General features: G+C 41.1%; 1 protein-coding gene across 1 annotated transcript in view; it reads right to left on the bottom strand.

Annotated features, from left to right (window-relative positions):
- Positions 1 to 19,062, bottom strand: part of LOC136875910 (serine-rich adhesin for platelets) — a 171,235-nt gene that overhangs the window by 102,901 nt on the left and 49,272 nt on the right. Inside the window, exon 8 of the mRNA XM_067149529.2 lies at positions 471 to 564. Within this exon, the coding sequence (XP_067005630.2) occupies positions 471 to 564 (94 nt within the window). The remainder of the gene's footprint in view (positions 1 to 470; positions 565 to 19,062) is intronic.

Here is a 19,062-nt window from a genome sequence, read left to right as displayed (position 1 = left end):
GTACACTTTTAAAAGTGTATGACATTTCTGTACCTACGCTACCAATGGCGGATGGCGGTATGCACACTACATCGAGGTAGTTACTATGTTACCTCCATTAATGTAACTGTTTGTTGCCTGTTGTGGACGATAAGTGAGGGTGGCAGAATATCGGGTGGCAATTTATGGGGGTTGATTGTATGTATTCAAAATTTTTTTTGGGGCAGGTGCGTACAGAAATGCAAGGCAGCAATGAGGCAACTGCTCTCAAAACAAACCCCTTCAACACAAGAATCAAATTAGCCATTCATTGTTGATCACTTGGTCTTCTAGAATAAAGAGTAGCAGAATAGAGAACTACAAAGCTAAATCTACTTCCTATTTTCATGTTCTTTTGAAAATATAAGGAGTGAATACTACAATTTCTCTTAACTGTTTCCAGATATATAAAACACCACATTTTCACAAAGTGATCTGATGTTATTGCTAACCTTCTGATCTAGCAGGTGATGGAGTTCCTAGTCTTGCATCTCGTCTGACAGATCTGCGACTTCTCTGACTGGTTCGGCTCTTGGAAGACATACGCTAAAAGGTAAAATACACAGTTAGTCACCATTAATGTTCAGGTGAGAAAGCTAGCAGGAGTGAAATATACATACTTATACAAAACAGATGGACAGCAGCAACCTTCCATTTTAGAACACATAGGTAGAGTACACACAAAAGAAAGACATACATGAACATTTTTTTTTTTGCTAGGGGCTTTTACGTTGCACCGACACAGATAGGTCTTATGGCGACGATGGGACAGGAAAGGGCTAGGAATGTGAAGGAAGCGGCCGTGGCCTTAATTAAGGTACAGCCCCAGCATTTGCCTGGTGTGAAAATGGGAAACCACGGAAAACCATTTTCAGGGCTGCCGATAGTGGGATTCGAACCTACTATCTCCCAGATGCAAGCTCACAGCCACGCGCCTCTACGCGCACGGCCAACTCGCCCGGTAAAACATTTTTTAGCTGTAGCCTTGGTCAGTAAGGATAGAAGAATAATGGTAGTGGTCATTGTTGACAAATGGATGCTGTTGTGAAATAGGGGGTTTGGGGAGACAGACAAACAAGAGAATAGAATACACGAGCAGTTATCCAAAGTTTAGGCTGGGTGCTTCCTTAGACCTGAGCACCAGTTAAGCGCAAGAGGGTGGGAAGGTGGGAGAAAACGTTCAAGGACTTTAACTATGAAACAACAAAAGCAATTTGATGGCGGCAGGTGAGAATGAGGACAGGAAGATCCACATTAGGTGTTTTGCAGGTACTGCATAGTCATGTGAGTAGAGTGTGGTAGTTAAGCCAATGTAGAAACCTGAGCAGAGTCTGCACTGAATCTGGTAAATGATGTTGAACGAACTAGTCATAACGACCTTGTATGGGGTAATAATTTTTGGTTATGCTACATGTAAAAGTGTAGCTTGGTAATTGTAGTCGGCAGGTCTTTCAGCAGTTGGATATATACGGGAAGGAGCCAGAAGGGGGTGGGGGTTGGTGTAGTTCATAGCAGGTAGGAATATCTTTCAGGTTAGGTAGGTGCACGGATGTGACTGTGGGGCTTCTGGGTGTACAGTGAAGATAAATGAAAATTGAATGCTTGTTATAAAATGTGGGGGCTTCCTGGCCGAGGCGGTAAAGGCGTGCTCGGCTCGCCCGGAAGGACATGGGTTCGAATCCCCGCCAGGAAGTCGTAAAATTTAAGAAACGATATTTCCACTTCCGGAGGTGCATATGGCCCTGAGGTTCACTCAGCCTACACCAAAAATGAGTACCACGTTAATTCCTGGGGGCAAAGGAGGCCGGGCGTAGAGCTAACCACTCTACCCTATCACGTGCCGAGGTTAACAATGGTGGAAGCCTTTACCTTCCACTCCTCCAAGGGCCTTCATGGCCTGTACGGAAGTGACTTTGCTTTGCTTTTGTTTTAAAATGTGACTGAATTTGTGTAGACCACAATAATACAGAGTTATGAAGGGTAGGGGGTTAGGCTGCTTAGGGAGTCTGGGGACAGAGTTCATGGCTCGGGAGATCTAGTGGATAACCAACCAGGTGGGGTAACCCCTACTGGCATGGGCCTCTCTCAGGTTGTCACTGTGTAGTCATTTTGGGAGGGATGGACTTTAGAGGTTTAATGAAGTAATTTGTGCCAGATGGTAAGGCTGAATGGTAGAGATTGTTTCATGTGATATGGGTACTATTATTATTATTATTATTGTTATTTTTTGAGTGTGGATCCTGTTGGATCACGCAGGACTTTTATGATCACTTTTCTGGTCTTTGATATGACTTTCATTTTTTTCTTCGTGGGCTCTCTTCCTCAGTCCACTTGGTTCTTGGTCTCCTTGGAACTTCATTCTCTGGCTGTACTACACATCTGTTTACTTTTTTACGGAACAGATTTCCGTCTAATATTTCTGATATATCTATCTGGGCTTTCTTCACGTCCTTTTGACTTCTTGGATCCATGACTACTACTACTACTACTACTACTACTACTACTACTACTACTACTACTACTACTACTACTACTACTACTACCAAGCTTGATAGCTGCAGTCGCTTAAGTGAGGCCAATATCCCGTGTTTGGAAGATAGTGGGTTCAGACACCACCGTCAGCAGTCCTGAAGATGGTTTTCCATGATTTCGCATTTTCACATCAAGCAAATGCTGGAGCTGTATTTTGATAAAGGCCAGAGCAGCTTCCTTTCCACTCTAGCCCTTTCCTGTACCATCGTCGCCATAAGACTGGTCTGTGTCGGTGCGACGTAAAGCAACTAGTGAGAAAAAAAAAAGTAGAATGTGGCTTTCGAAGAGGCCTGTTGCAGGTCTTTCAAGTTGATGCAATATAGGCAACATGAAATTTGTGTAAATTGGGGCCTATCCAAGATTAATTCAATGTTGAAGGCAGTACAAACACCCAGCCCTTGAGCCAGAGGAAGTAACTAATGTGAAACTCTTGTAATGGAGATACTGTTTGACGTTGACTTACACAGTGTCAATTCTGCCATCCTAGCAGGCAGGAGATCTGCCAAGTGAAATGGACATTGTAATAAATAGAGTTGAGGCAGTAGAAGAATGAGTCAATTAGGCTTGCTTCATGCTGTCAGAAGAGAAAAATATCTATGAACCTCCACCAGATTAAGGGTTGGAGAGGCTCAGTACAGTAGAACCTCGATTATAAGTTCCCGGAAACTACACTTTCCTGGATTATTCGTTCAAATTACATGGTCCCGCAAGCATCTTAATTAAATCACATTGTAAAAAAGCCGCATTATCTGTTCTTCGAAGAAACAATTTTCTGGATCAACTGTCCAGAAATTTCAGTTCCATCAATGCTAAATCCTCTATCAAGCTTTTTTCAAGACACTGTATCTCACGAAAGGACGGATATGGCATACTTACAGATCTTGGTATTAATGCCCTGTCGTCGTGATAATTAGAGCAAGTACTGTACTCGAAAAGCGATCGGCGCTGAACATGCATTAGCGACCATCTTAGCATCACATTCGGGTGGTACTGTTTAGAGAATCCTCAAAAATCATAAAGTAGAGATTGGCCACAATGACTGGAAGGAGACAGAGTGCATCTAGACAGCTCTACTTGAAGACGGAATGAGTTTCGTCAAATGTTTGTACTTGTAAAATGTCCACATTATATCTAAGGTTAGATTTTTAAAATTTTACTTTTTTCAATTGCATCGCCAAACAGGTTTTCGACACTTACCTCAGAGCACTGTACAGTCATTGGGCTTTGATTGATTGACTGATTGATTTGAGGCAGGAATTGAAACTGCTCTTTCTTAACACAAATGTAGTATTTTAATATTATCGTATAGAATTATGATATAGAGATCAGAACAGATGTTGCAACTTACATAGGCCTACATAAAGCCATGGAAGATTTTGCGATTGACTATTACTGTTCTGGCCCTAATATAAGATTGGGAATTTTACATTTTTGTGTAAAAATGTTATAAAAACCACAGTTGTTTTATTTGTGCACGTTACATTTAAAATGTTTGTATAATTTCCCGCTCGTACTGGCTTGTACAGCGAGTGTGCTTTCCAGCTGAACTCAAGGTCATGAATAAGTGCAGTTTCCGAAGTTCTGATTATATTTTTTCTGTTTCCAATTTCATTGCGATTAGTGATGGGCAGAACTGAATATAACGCATTCGAGAACTTTTGAGAATCGATACATTCAAAACCATATTCTTGAATTCAACATAACCTTTAAAAATCGATGTAAGCCTAATTTACACGATACAAGATTTCAAACAACTGACTACGAACAGTATATTGGTGACCAAATTACAATGGAAGATTAAAAAAACAGATTTCACCATCCTGATGGGTGTTTTTGTATTTAATGTGCTTTATTTTATTAGATTAGAAAATTTAAAATTACTTCTAGTTAACTGTTTGACTTGGGAAACAGACCCTGACCCTTAGCCTAAGTCAACACCAACAGAGACGTGAACGCACTAGTGCTAAATGACTTCATGCATAGGCCCGTGTAGACCCCGACCAAGGCAGATGTAATACAGTCAAGTTAGACCCCTTCTCCTCCACCAGAGATACCAACAAAATAACAGACCTTACTAACTAAAAGGAAAGAAGGAATAAGGAGTAACACATAAGTTTATTAAATTGAAAATTTAGGAGAAAAATAAAATTAGGGCACAGTTGTGCCATCCAACCAAGACACTTAGTACTCATTTCACAAGTCGTTTGCTCACTTATCTTTGTAGCATGATATTATAGCATATCACGTCTACGGTGACTGATATTCCATCTCATTCATAAGAATTATCTGGTTGTATGATATTCAGAATAAAAATATCGGCACCGATCAGACTAGATAAAACACCCACACTCAAAAGAAAAACAAATCGTCTTCTAACAATCTCCCACCCAGAATAAAAGTTAAGGTAAAATTTAGGATGAGAGGACGTCACAAAAAGGCATGATCTCAAAGTAAAAAAAGGAAGTGATTCGCGCTCGTAACCAGAGCAATATGGCAGCCCCCACAAGTTACAAGGAAAATAAATAAGCAACCGGTTGCTATGGAGCCACAAAAAATATTAACATATCGGCAATCAAAAGGAGATAACTCAAATGGAAAAAACAAACACACATGTAGAAAATAAAATAAATTCCCGGGAAGAATATAAATTAGACTCTCCTCCTTCAGACAGCAAAGGTTTCGGTCTATCATAACCACTCTTTCATCATAACGTACAATCCTGATCTCAATCCTTATGTGCCACAATCCAACTTCGCACAAAATCTGGGTACACCACTCATAACGGGGATATAGCCATCGGTTTAGCCCAAATCCTACCGCCCAAAACAGCATGTCATAACGAAGATCACGCAATATCAAAACTTACTCATTCTGACTCCAATCTCACAGCATCAAGCTTGACGATAAATACCACACATAGGCATTTACAAAGCAGGGTATGATACATATATCTTACTGGGTCAAGAACCTAGCTTAAATAAATCCCCGACAGCAGTTACCCGAAGAATCACTACCATACAGCACATATCAAATTACAACAACAACAACAACAACAACAACAACAACAACAAAACACATCACACAAGAATAGGCTGAAAACCTAGTACTAAATGAAATGGTATAAGAGAAAGTAAATCACAGGAGTAAAACATGTTACCCTGAACGACGTAGCATCAGTATAAAAGCAGCTCTATCAGCTTCATGGTCCATATTGATAATTTGAGCACACAAGTATGAAGGATGCATAATGCATAGATATCTGAACGTGACACCAAAACCTCAGTGATCCTTTGTTCTCTAAGAACTGTACCCTATTTTCAACCTCTCAGCTATACAATTTTTGGAATATGTGGCATTCATGGGACTCAGTGGCACATGCTGGTATCAAGATGCGGGCTACCACTAGACTTAAGACTTAAGACCTTTCGACAGTTGAGCTGCAGCCAATAGTCAACGGAGAAGCCTGCTGTGTTGTCAAGGCTGCTTTGCAAGCTGCTGCCCTGGCCTCTGCTACTGCCAACACTCAACAACTGATCAGTGCAGATGGTAGCCTAAGGTTTAGCAAATTAAAGACCAACTTTGTGGCTAAATGGATAGAATGTATGACTTTGGTCTGATAGGCCCGGTTTAATTTTCAGAATCAACCCCTTCACACTGTTGATTTCCCTGGCTTGGGGACTGGGTATTCATGATGTCTTCACCATTCATTTTATTTCCGTTAGATCACCCTCAAGCCTATACAGATGCTTTGCACCATTATTACTATTATTATTATTGTTATTAAATAAACATGTTGAATTTTATAGTGGTCGTACCCACTGTTCACTGGTTAATTAGCTTCCTGGTGGTTCGATTCCAAGCAACAAAAGAGAACACTAAACTTGAAAGAATTCATTTCATTTTAGCAGACCCACCTATAAAAAGAAAACTATATTACTCCTATAACAGCAGCCCTGCAGTGTCTTCCTACAAGGATGCAGAAGTAAACAGGAGTAAAATTCCAGCGCTCTGTTATCTATATAATTAAGTCAGAAGTATGAGGTGAGGAAGTATATACGATGAGTAACACAAGGGTGATAGTTAGTGTCGCGATCTGACGGAACGAAGCCTAGCACAGCTATCACCCCAGTTCTAGCACTTATCGGCCGTACGTCAGCAAGCCGCGCAAGGTGGGTCGAGGGGAGAGGGACGAGCCTGGGCTGCAATATGTCTCCAATGCCTTGCTCTCAGAAACATGTATTTCATTTTTGTGACGTTTAGCCAAATTGTTGAGGGTTCATTCGTTCCCGGATTTTCCGTTTTCCCGTGTTGTACTTTTTATTTCAGTAATCCCGCCAAAAACGGAGAATCGAGGTTCCACTGTAGTAAAGATATCCTTTTCTACTTTTCCCATGAAGAGGATAGCATAGGAAGGGCCAATCCTGATGCCCATAGCAATGTCATGAATTTGGTGGAATAATCGTCCAGGAAGTTGAAAATGTTTAGGGTAATGATGTATTGTGTGAGACAGATGAGGAAGGAAGTATGAGGAAGGGCACTGGATTGTCATGTGTTCAAGAAGGACTCTATGGCCCTTAGTCCGTCTGTGTGAGGGATGTTGGTGTATAACCATGTAACATTCTCAGAAACGACAGTAGAAGGCATTCTGAGTGGAAGAATTTAGGAAGAGTGGGAAGAGTTCTAGAAAATCCATAACCTGTTTCAAGAGCCCATCTAGTAATGAACCTGAAGCCCAATAATCTGGACATCCCCTACAAATAGCTTCAAATCCTCCTAACCAGTCTATCTGACCCCAACTTCCAGGCCTATCTTCCTACCCGGCACAACCTGATGAAACACTAATTCCGTGCTCTGAGGGGACTACAAGACAACCTGGACATCATAATTCATTCTTCCTGCCACTAAAGTACTTATCCTTATCAAACCACCATGACTTTGACCGTGAAGGCCTACGACAACTATATAAAAAGGGGGGGAACACTAAAAATAAGACGCCTAGAAGTAAAAATTCAGCATGTCATGGACCTAACCAGGGTGAGGGTGCATGGCGCAGTGAAGGTCAATGAACTGAACTGGCCAACTGGAGTTGCCAATGACAAAGCAATGATCTTTCATCACCTTGCATTCTATGCTGGAGTATTAATACAGAAATAAACATAATTGTTCATACTGTTCTAAATATTTGAGTGTGATTTGATAGAACCTGATTATGTTCTTTTAAGAACATAACATGTCATTCTATTTTAATTAACTTGTTTCTTCTTCAGGTGTAATACTCTTACCATATGTTTAAGTTCTTACCGATACTCAAAAATTAGTTTTGGTAGACTGAAGAACCTAACAGTTATATAAAATAAATAAAATAACATTTAAAAAAGTTATAATAACAAACTATAGAAATTTTGGTAAAATTCATTGAAACATTTGTCAGATACACCTGATTAACTAAAAGTCTGCACTCATTGCATGCTTAGTGCTATACTCCTCCTGCAGCACAGAATAGCCAGGTAGTGGAAATTCTCCCATGCTGAGTGGTTGAACATATGAATAGTAAAAGCTCCAAATTTCACTCGGCAGTATACGGGTTAATCGTGTCATATACGTTTTTGAGAGGAATAATATTCTGGTGTGCTACATTGAGTCATGGGCGTGTTGTGATTAGGAAGGGTTGCCGAACACTGTTATAGAAGATAAAGGGAGATAAGACTGAGAAATGAAGACACACACAGAGAAAATTAATTGCTAGGGAAGAGACATGGGGATAAAAAGGACAAAAGCGAACCAAGACTATTTGGAAATATAAATGGATGGAGGATGAAAGAATGCCAAAACAAACCCAGGGATTAAGAATGAACTAAGGGTAACAGAGATCCGAATTGTTGTTGTTTGAGTCATCAGTCCATAGACTGGTTTGATGCAGCTCTCCATGTCACCCTATCCTGTGCTAACCTTTTCATTTCTACGTAACTATTACATCCTACGTCTGCTCTAATCTGCTTGTCATAATCATACCTTGGCCTACCCCTACCGTTCTTACCCCCTACACTTCCTTCAAAAACCAACTGAACAAGTCCTGGGTGTCTTAAGATGTGTCCTATCATTCTAACTCTTCTTCTCGTCAAATTTAGCCAAATTGATCTCCTCTCACCAATTCGATTCAGTATCTCTTCATTCGTGATTCGATCTATCCATCTCACCTTCAGAATTCTTCTGTAACACCACATTTCAAAAGCTTCTATTCTCTTTCTTTCTGAGCCAGTTATTGTCCATGTTTCACTTCCATACAATGCCACGCTCCACACGAACGTCTTCAAAAACATCTTTCTAATTCCGATATCAATGTTTGAAGTGAGCAAATTTCTTTTCTTAAGAAAGCTCTTCCTTGCTTGTGCTAGTCTGCATTTTATGTCCTCCTTACTTCTGCCATCGTTAGTTATTTTACTACCCAAGTAACAATATTCATCTACCTCCTTTAAGACTTCATTTCCTAATCTAATATTTCCTGCATCACCTGCCTTCGTTCGACTGCACTCCATTACTTTTGTTTTGGACTTATTTATTTTCATCTTGTACTCCTTACCCAAGACTTCATCCATACCATTCAGCAACTTCGAGATCTTCTGCAGTCTCAGATAAAATAACAATATCATCGGCAAATCTTAAGGTTTTGATTTCTTCTCCTTGGACTGTGATTCCCTTTCCAAATTTCTCTTTGATTTCCCTTACTGCCTGTTCTATGTAAACATTGAAAAGGAGAGGGGACAAACTGCAGCCTTGCCTCACTACTTTCTAGATTGCTGCTTCTTTTTCAAAGCCCTCGATTCTTATCACTGCAGACTGATTTTTATACAGATTGTAGATAATTCTTCGTTCTCGGTATCTGATCCCCATCATCTTTAGAATCATAAATAGCTTGGTCCAATCAACGTTATCGAATGCCTTTTCTAGATCTACGAATGCCATGTATGTGGGCTTGTCCTTCTTGATTCGATCCTCTAAGATCAGACGTAAAGTCAGGACTGCTTCACGTGTTCCTACATTTCTTCTGAAGCCAAATTGATGTTCTTCCAACTCAGCTTCAACTTGTTTTTCCATTCTTCTATAAATACTACGTGTTAAAATTTTGCAGGCATGAGATACTAAACTAATGGTGCGGTAGTTTTCACACCTGTCAGCACCGGCTTTCTTGGGAATAGGTATAACAACATTCTTCTGAAAATCGGATGGGACTTCTCCTGTCTCATACATCTTGCACACTAAATGAAATAACCTTGCCATGCTGGTTTCTCCTAAGGCAGTCAGTAATTCAGAGGGAATGTCATCAATTCCAGGTGCCTTGTTCCTATTTAGGTCACTCACAGCTCTGTCAAACTCTGACCTCAAAATTGGGTCTCCCATTTCATCAGCATCAACAGCCTCTTCATGTTCCAGAACCAAATTATCTACATGTTTGCCTTGATACAACTGTTGGATATGCTCCTGCCATCTTTCTGCTTTGTCTTCTTTCCCTAGAAGTGGTTTTCCATCCGAGCTCTTAATATTCATACACCTAGATTTCCTTTCTCCAAAGGTTTCCTTGATTTTCCTGTATGCAGCATCTACCTTTCCCAGGACCATACAGCCTTTGACATCCTTGGACTTCTCCTTCAGCCATTCTTCCTTAGCTATCTTGCACTTTCTATCCACTTGATTCTTTAATCGCCTGTATTCTTTTCTGCCCTCTTCATTTCTAGCATTCTTGTATTTTCGTCATTCATCAATCAGGTCTAGTATCTCTGAGTTATCCACTGATTCTTAGTTGATCTTTTCTTCCTTCCTAACATTTCTTCAGCAGCCCTACTGACTTCATTTTTCATGACTCTCCACTCTTCCTCTATAGTGTTTCCTTCAGCCTTTTCATTTAGTCCTTGTGCAACATGTTCCTTGAAACAATCCCTCACACTCTTTTCTTTCAACTTGTCTAGATCCCATCTTTTTGCATTCTTTCCTTTCTTCAATTTCTTCAACTTCAGATGGCATTTCATGACCAACAAGTTGTGGTCAGAGTCCACGTCTGCTCCTGGGAAAGTTTTGCAATCCAACACCTGGTTTCTGAATCTCTGCCTAATCATAATGAAGTCTATTTGATACCTTCCAGTGTCTCCAGGTCTCGTCCACGTATACAGCTGTCGTTTGTGGTGTTTGAACCAAGTATTGGCAAGGACTAAATTATGATCAGTGCAGAATTCAACCAACCGACTTCCTCTTTCGTTCCTTTATCCCAATCCAAATTCTCCTACTGTACTACCTTCTCTTCCTTGGCCTACCACTGCATTCCAGTCTCCGATCACAATTAGATTCTCGTCACCTTTTACATATTGTATTAAATCTTCTATCTCCTCATATATTCTTTCGATTTTTTCATCATCCGCTGAACTAGTAGGCATATAGACCTGCACTATTGTGGTGGGCATTGGTTTGGTGTCTATCTTGACGACAATAATTCTTTCACTATGCTGGTCGTAGTAGCTTACCCGCTGCCCTATTTTCTTATTCATTATAAAACCAACTCCTGCATTTCCTCTGTTTGATTTTGTGTTGATAATTCGGTAGTCGCCTGACCAAAAAATCTTGTTCTTCCTGCCAACGTACTTCACTTATGCCAACTACATCTAACTTTAGCCTATCCATCTCCCTTTTCAGATTCTCTAACCTACCACAACGATTCAAATTTCTAACATTCCACGCTCCGACTTGCAGAATGTCAGTATCCATCTTCCTGATGATCGCCCCCTCTCGTGTAGTCCCCACCCGGAGGTCCGAATGGGGGATTAGTTTACCTCCGGAATATTTTACCCGGGAGGAAGCCATCATCAGTACATCATTCATACAGAGAGAGCTGCATGTCCTCGGGAGTTAGTTACGGCTGTAGTTTCCCGTTGCTTTCAGCCGTGTAGCATTATCAACACAGCTAAGCCATGTTGAGTATTATTACAAGGCCGTATCAGTCAATCATCTAGACTGCCGCCCTTGCAACTACCGAAAGGCTGCTACCCCCCTTTCGATGAACCATTCGTTAGTCTGGTCTCTCATCAGATACCCATCCGATATGGTTGCACCTGCGGCTCGGCTATCTGCATCATTGGGACACGCAAGCCTCCCCACCAGGGCAAGGTCACATGGTTCGCAGAGGAGGAGATCCGAATTATGATAAATTAATTCAGTTAAGAACAGCACATGGGAATAGGATCTGCATCATACCCTAATCCGCACTGAATATACAATATATATGAGAGAGTTAGTGCACATATGCATATGTAAAATGGCATGGAACCATATTTGTCTGAATATGGCTGTCTGGATAAGTGGAAATGATGATAACACAGAAAATAAACTGTCGGGAAGTTTTGAAGAAATTCATAACAGTTCTAAATACTAAATACAGTAGACCCCATTTATCCAAAATAAAGGGGGCGGAGCCACTTCAAGTGACATGTTCGGATGATACATGGTAAATATTTTCGGAAGTTAAAATGTCGAAATCAAAATGCATAAACTCTGGGTTTTTTTTCTTCCTGATGCTTACGAGTTTTCGTTTAGTTGACATCATGCAATATACACGCTTTTGCCACTGTACTTTTAACACAACTGATTACTGTATACTGTACCTTGCTACTGTATTTCAAAAGAACCCAGTCCAGATGCCTTGGCCAGCATTCGTAGGATAAGAATAAGATACAGTGCTGTTATGAGCAGGTAGTTCATGTTGAAATGGGGTAAGAAAAGGATTGGAACTACAGTATACATCTGCAAGGCCAGTGGAACAACCTTGGGTGAAAGAAAAATATGAATGGAGAAGGGTCGCTGGACTTCCCTGGTTTCCTAACAGAAGCTGCAGGATAGTATGAGCAGTAAACAAGATGAAACTCCCGCAACTGCAGCAACGTTAACCACAGTCTACATAATCACCATGACGAATAATACAGTAATGATAATAATAATAATTCCTGCTTGTTCAAGAAAAAATGTATCAAGGAATGAACCAGAGGGTAAGAAACTGTTTTGTTTTATGCTACACATGCATTCTGGCGTAAGTCATAATATAAAAATAGGGTTTGCCTAGTAGCTCTCATCACATATAGCAAAATTACTAATATTAATATCTAAGAACAAGACGGTAAAAACAAAATACAGTAGAAGTCCGTTATAGCGAGAATTCAAAACAGCGAAAAATTTACTCGCTATAACGGATGGTCGTTATATCCGATTTTTGTATCAAAGTCGGAAAACCCTTCATGCACATTAAAATCGGTATGAAATGGCAATAGTTTTGTTCAAAACTTGTGTTTCCGCAGATGATATCCACACTACGGCTTCCTTGTTATTTTTCGTAATCCGATACGTGAAAGTGTATGTTTAATTTCATTTTTAAAAAAATATAGTACCGTATTTCTCCGAATCCAAGATGAAAAAATTTAAATCAGGCTCAAAAAGAAGTTTGTCAAATCATATGAATGCCTTGTACATTAGGCCTACGCATTTTTAGACGCCGGACATTGACTTTCGTCACGCCGTATTTCTTTTTTCTCTGTGGCTGCACAATTATTTTTTATTTTCGCAGGTTTAAGGACCATTAACTTAACATTGGCATCATAATACCGAAAAGAAATCGTTGAAAATTTTCCGGCAATACCTATTCCATGCGTCTCTACAATACAACGATCCATCAAGAAATTATTCTTGCTGCCTATAAAACTGTTACTTTTGCGCAGCGTCAGATATAACCGGCTACCACTACAAGCACGTCTCGCTTGTCGGGTTCGGCCAAATTCAGCAGCTAGCGATGTATAGGCCTAATCGCGAACGTTGAAAGTCAACGAACGAGTTTATTGCGCCACGGTATGGCCCTTCCGCCCTTGCGTTTTTCGTGCACATACCTCACAATTTCATCTTCGCCTTCTTTAAAGCATCCTTGTTGCGGACCACTGAATGCATTTTTTGTACAGTATGCATTTTTTAGCTCTTTGTCTTCACGCTAACGCCAAATACTGGCTTTAGTTAGGCCTATGCCGCATTTTCTTGCGGCTGCACAATTATTTTACATTTTCGAGTGTTTAATAAACATCAACTTAAAATTAGCATCATAATATCGACTAGAACCCGTTGAAAATTTGCCGGCAATACCTTTTCCACGTATATTTTCAATACGACTATCATTCACGAAAATATTCCTGCTGTCTATAAACCTTAATTTTATTAAGCGTCAAGTACAATAGACGTGTTATGACTCTGCCACTGAGTAGCCATGGCTTTTCTAAGAATTCGAAGGGTCGCGTATTTTGATGCCAATCTGCAGGTTTCAGAAACACACAGGCACTGCACAACCGGTTGTCGCGGCTAGCGATGTGTAATAAAGAGGCGGTCGTTTATTCAACGAGTTCTGTGCGTGTGAAAAGAAGCAGCGTGGTTACCGCTGTAGTTGCCAGTGGTATCAATTAACTTACTGTTAGGCCACGAATGCAACAACCCTTCAGTTTTCGCATGAGATTCTGAGAAAAAAAGTCTTGGATTCGGAAAAATACGGTATCACTCCAGAGATTTCTGTGGCAAACACCTCAGCTTTCTTCTTCAAACAGCGTCACCTAACCTAACCGTATATGTAGCCTATCATGAAAACATATTTGAAACGCATTTAGAGAAATAACCTCCACGCGAAAAATTTACATGTCAATAGCCGTAACTAGACGCGAGAAGATATGAAATATCCTCTGAAATCAGTGTTGTACTCTGCCATTTCTTGAGGTGTATCACATTCTTACTTAATTTCCGTATATTACACTGACTGACAGAGCAAATGCAACACCAAGAAGGAGTGGTCAGAACTTTATGCCATTGCAGGGTAGACTGACGTCACTGAGGTATGCTCATGATGTGAAATGCGCCGCTGTGCTGCGCACGTAGCGAACGATAAATGGGACACGGCGTTGGCGAATGGCCCACTTCGTACCGTGATTTCTCAGCCAACAGTCATTGTAGAACGTGTTGTCGTGTGCCACAGGACACGTGTATAGCTAAGAATGCCAGGCCGCCGTCAACGGAGGCATTTCCAGCAGACAGACGACTTTACGAGGGGTATGGTGATCGGGCTGAGAAGGGCAGGTTGGTCGCTGCGTCAAATCGCAGCCGATACCCATAGGGATGTGTCCACGGTGCAGCGCCTGTGGCGAAGATGGTTGGCGCAGGGACATGTGGCACGTGCGAGGGGTCCAGGCGCAGCCCGAGTGACGTCAGCACGCGAGGATCGGCGCATCCGCCGCCAAGCGGTGGCAGCCCCGCACGCCACGTCAACCGCCATTCTTCAGCATGTGCAAAACACCCTGGCTGTTCCAATATCGACCAGAACAATTTCCCGTCGATTGGTTGAAGGAGGCCTGCACTCCCGGCGTCCGCTCAGAAGACTACCATTGACTCCACAGCATAGACGTGCACGCTTGGCATGGTGCCGGGCTAGAGCGACTTTGATGAGGGAATGGCAGAACGTCGTGTTCTCCGATGAGTCACGCTTCTGTTCTGTCAGTGATAGTCACCGCAGACGAGTGTGGCATCGGCGTGGAGAAAGGTCAAATCCGGCAGTAACTGTGGAGCGCCCTACCGCTAGACAACGCGGCATCATGGTTTGGGACGTTATTGCGTATGATTCCATGTCACCTCTAGTGCGTATTCAAGGCACGTTAAATGCCCACCGCTACGTGCAGCATGTGCTGCGGCCGGTGGCACTCCCGTACCTTCAGGGGCTGCCCAATGCTCTGTTTCAGCAGGATAATGCCCGCCCACACACTGCCCGCATCTCCCAACAGGCTCTACGAGGTGTACAGATGCTTCCGTGGCCAGCGTACTCTCCGGATCTCTCACCAATCGAACACGTGTGGGATCTCATTGGACGCCGTTTGCAAACTCTGCCCCAGCCTCGTACGGACGACCAACTGTGGCAAATGGTTGACAGAGAATGGAGAACCATCCCTCAGGACACCATCCGCACTCTTATTGACTCTGTACCTCGACGTGTTCCTGCGTGCATCGCCGCTCGCGGTGGTCCTACATCCTACTGAGTCGATGCCGTGCGCATTGTGTAACCTGCATATCGGTTTGAAATAAACATCAATTATTCGTCCGTGCCGTCTCTGTTTTTTCCCCAACTTTCATCCCTTTCGAACCACTCCTTCTTGGTGTTGCATTTGCTCTGTCAGTCAGTGTACATTAAAATGAAGATATCGTTTACTTCAGTCTTTATTTTTAACGAGTTAACAACCGTTATCGGACATGTTATTTACGCATTTATTACGAAAATATGTTCTCTTTCATTTCGAATTTTCTTTACGGAACAGCTGTCGGCGGGTATTACTAATCGACTCCGACATCGCCTTCGAATGTAGACGAGATAAATCGCTAGTGCACATAGTGAGGAAACGATGCCGAATGTAATCGATCGCATGCAATATCATCGCTGGGGTGTATAAATATTGGCAACGGAAAAAATCGTGCCCGCTTAATCGCTCGTAATAACGGATGCACCAGTTATAGTGTTCTCGCTGTAACCGAAGAACGATACACAGTTTAATATAGGAATTTTGAGGGGACAGAAAAACGTCGTTGCTATAACGGAGTTCGTTATATGCCGTACTCGCTATAGCGGACTTCTACTGTATTAAAATACAATTTTGCCAGAGCATTTAGGTAAAGTGAGGTTCAGTTAATGTATAGGCCAGTGAATTAATAAAACTAGAAGTATACCTAACAAGCCACTGCAAGTTTAAACAAGTAATATTTTGCCAGTTGCTTTACGTCGCACCGACACAGATAGGTCTTATGGCGACGATGGGACAGGAAAGGGCTAGAAATGGGAAGGAAGCAGCCGTGGCCTTAATTAGGGTACAGCCCCAGCATTTTCCTGGTGTGAAAATGGGAGAAGATGGAAAACTGTCTTCAGGGCTGCCAACAGTGTGGTTCGAACCCACTATCTCCCGAATACTGGATACTGGCCGCACTTAAGCGACTGGAGCTATCGAGCTTGGTGAAGTTTAAACAAAGGTAAATTAAGGCTATAAACTACAAGATCAATTTTAATAAATAAAATAAAGAACAATAATTATTAAATGGTAAGGTAACAATGAGAGCAATGACTCAATTTCACTGTGGTTCTTTTCCCCACCTCCACCTCGATTAGTGACTAACAGCTTTGTCAATTTCCAATAGTTTACCTCATGTTGCTGAGTGAGCAGTTATTTTACAGGCAGGTGACAATATGAGGAGGGGCAGTGACAGAAAAACAACAATGATGGAAAAATTATAACTACATATTTTACTCAGTATTAAAGATATACCAGTACATCAGAATAACCATTTACTTTCATTGTAACAGAAATACAACATTAATAACTAGAGCCCGGAAGTTAGGCAAAATGCCTCTTTTATCTGACTGGATATATTGAAGAATCAGATAGAGATAAATACGTTTTTGTGCATTTAGGAAATGTGGAGACTTTTTATTTTGCCTTTTTTTGTGCCTATTTTGGCTTCCATTGCTTATTTTAAGATTTAAAGCCTTTATTTGCCTTTTTTGATCCTAATGCATTTTTTCTGCGATTTACACATTTTAAAAAGCACATAATGAATTTCCATATACCCGAAGACGAAAAAAGGTTGCACAAATTAAATTACATATTGCTGTCACAAACATCTATTTAGAATATTGTTCCCTGTAAATCGTTTATTTGTTTTCAGGCATTCGAAAGCTTATTTTCTCAACCCATTCATTTGACCTCTGTAAATACCAGAACCTTCATTAGTGAAAGCAATGCACAAGCATAATGAATACCAGGAAAGAGAGAGGATGAGGGAAGTACGTCTTTTCTCCTTCCTCACACCCCTTTTGCTGTGACAATGTGTAGTTACCTGGTTTTCCCGATTTCGAAATGATAAGATAATGCAGAGGAAGGAAGGAAATCACTTCTGTCTAACAGGACAAACATAAAAGAAGCTGTTAGTCTACTGTTCGAACTTGTTAAAGGCAACTCGGATGTTCACAAATTCAGTTCGGATACACTTTCTACTGATGGAGCTATACTCTTTTGCAAAATCTGTGGAGAATCTATTAATCACGCAAAAAAGTACTTTATAACTCAACATTTTGCAAAAACGAAACATAAGTCTAGGGTAAATATTGTTGGTCCTAAGATCAATTTAATATCAACAGCAGTTACAACATCCAGCAGGCAATCTCAGTTTTCCCTGGATCTATGTAAAGCTTTCTTGGCCTGGGAAAATTCCATTCTGGAAACTGGAAAATCAATCCCTCAAGAAGTTTCTGCAGATGTACACTAAAGAAGAAGTTCCGTCAAAATCCACATTAAGAAAAACCTATTTGAATATCTCCTTTGACGAGACCCTGCAGGGGATTCGAAGCAGAGTTGCAGAAAAGAAGGTCTGGATCTCCACTGATGAAACTACGGATGCAATGGGACGTTAAATGGCCAACGTCATCATTGGAATTATGGAAGCAAAGTGAACTGACCCATCGAAGAGATGGAGAGAGCAAATGGTTCCACAGTGGCACAGTTGTTCACAAATTCATTAATGTTACACTGGCCGGATGGAATAAGGCATGATGATGTCCTACTTTTTGTCACAGATGCGGCACTTTACATGAAAAAAGCAGCTACAGCCTTGAAAGTTCTCTTTCCTAAAATGCTCCACCTCACATGTCTAGCCCATGGACTGCACAGAATGGCTGAAGAGATAAGAAGTTTGTATCCTCATGTGGATAAGTTAGTTTCAAATACCAAGAAAATCTTCCTAAAAACACCCTCCCGAATCCGGGTTTTCAAGGAAGTGGCACCAGAGCTCCCTTTACCTCCACAGCCAGTTCTCACCAGATGGGGAACCTGGATCTCAGCAGTCATATATTACAGCAACAATTTGGACAAGATACTTGAGGTACTTCAGGCGGTCTCAGTAGACGAAGTTGCTTCAGTTGGCGAGGTAAAAAAGTTCTTGGACCATGAGGAACTCAGCAATGATCTGGCATTTATAACAGTATATTATAGTGTGATACCGGAAGCAATCTTGAAGTTGGAGAAAAGAGATGATTCGCTGGTATCATCAACGGCGATCTTCGAAGATGCAGTAAATCAACTGCTTTCACTCCTAATAAATGCCTATTTTAATTGCAGTACTGCCTATTTTCAGTATTTCAAGTGCCTTTTTGCCTTCCTATTTTAACCAAAAATAAATGCCTAACTTCCAGGCTCTATTAATAACATAACGGTTCAGTTTATTCAACAAATGTTTAGTGTTAACACTGCTGTTAAGGACACTTAACACATAATTGAACAAAATGGCCATCTCATCAAGAATTGTTAACTATAACAAAATGTTAATACTTGTGTTTAACAGGCAGCAACCTGTGTTAAACCTCTCAACAGCTGTTGAAATTTCAAAATAGTAGCACGTAGAATATATAAGTCAGGCTTTACT

Source organism: Anabrus simplex, chromosome 6, assembly GCF_040414725.1.
Source record: "Anabrus simplex isolate iqAnaSimp1 chromosome 6, ASM4041472v1, whole genome shotgun sequence".
NCBI lineage: Eukaryota > Metazoa > Arthropoda > Insecta > Orthoptera > Tettigoniidae > Anabrus > Anabrus simplex.
Note: the sequence above shows the minus strand (reverse complement) of the source record. Positions and strands in the feature narration are given on the sequence as shown.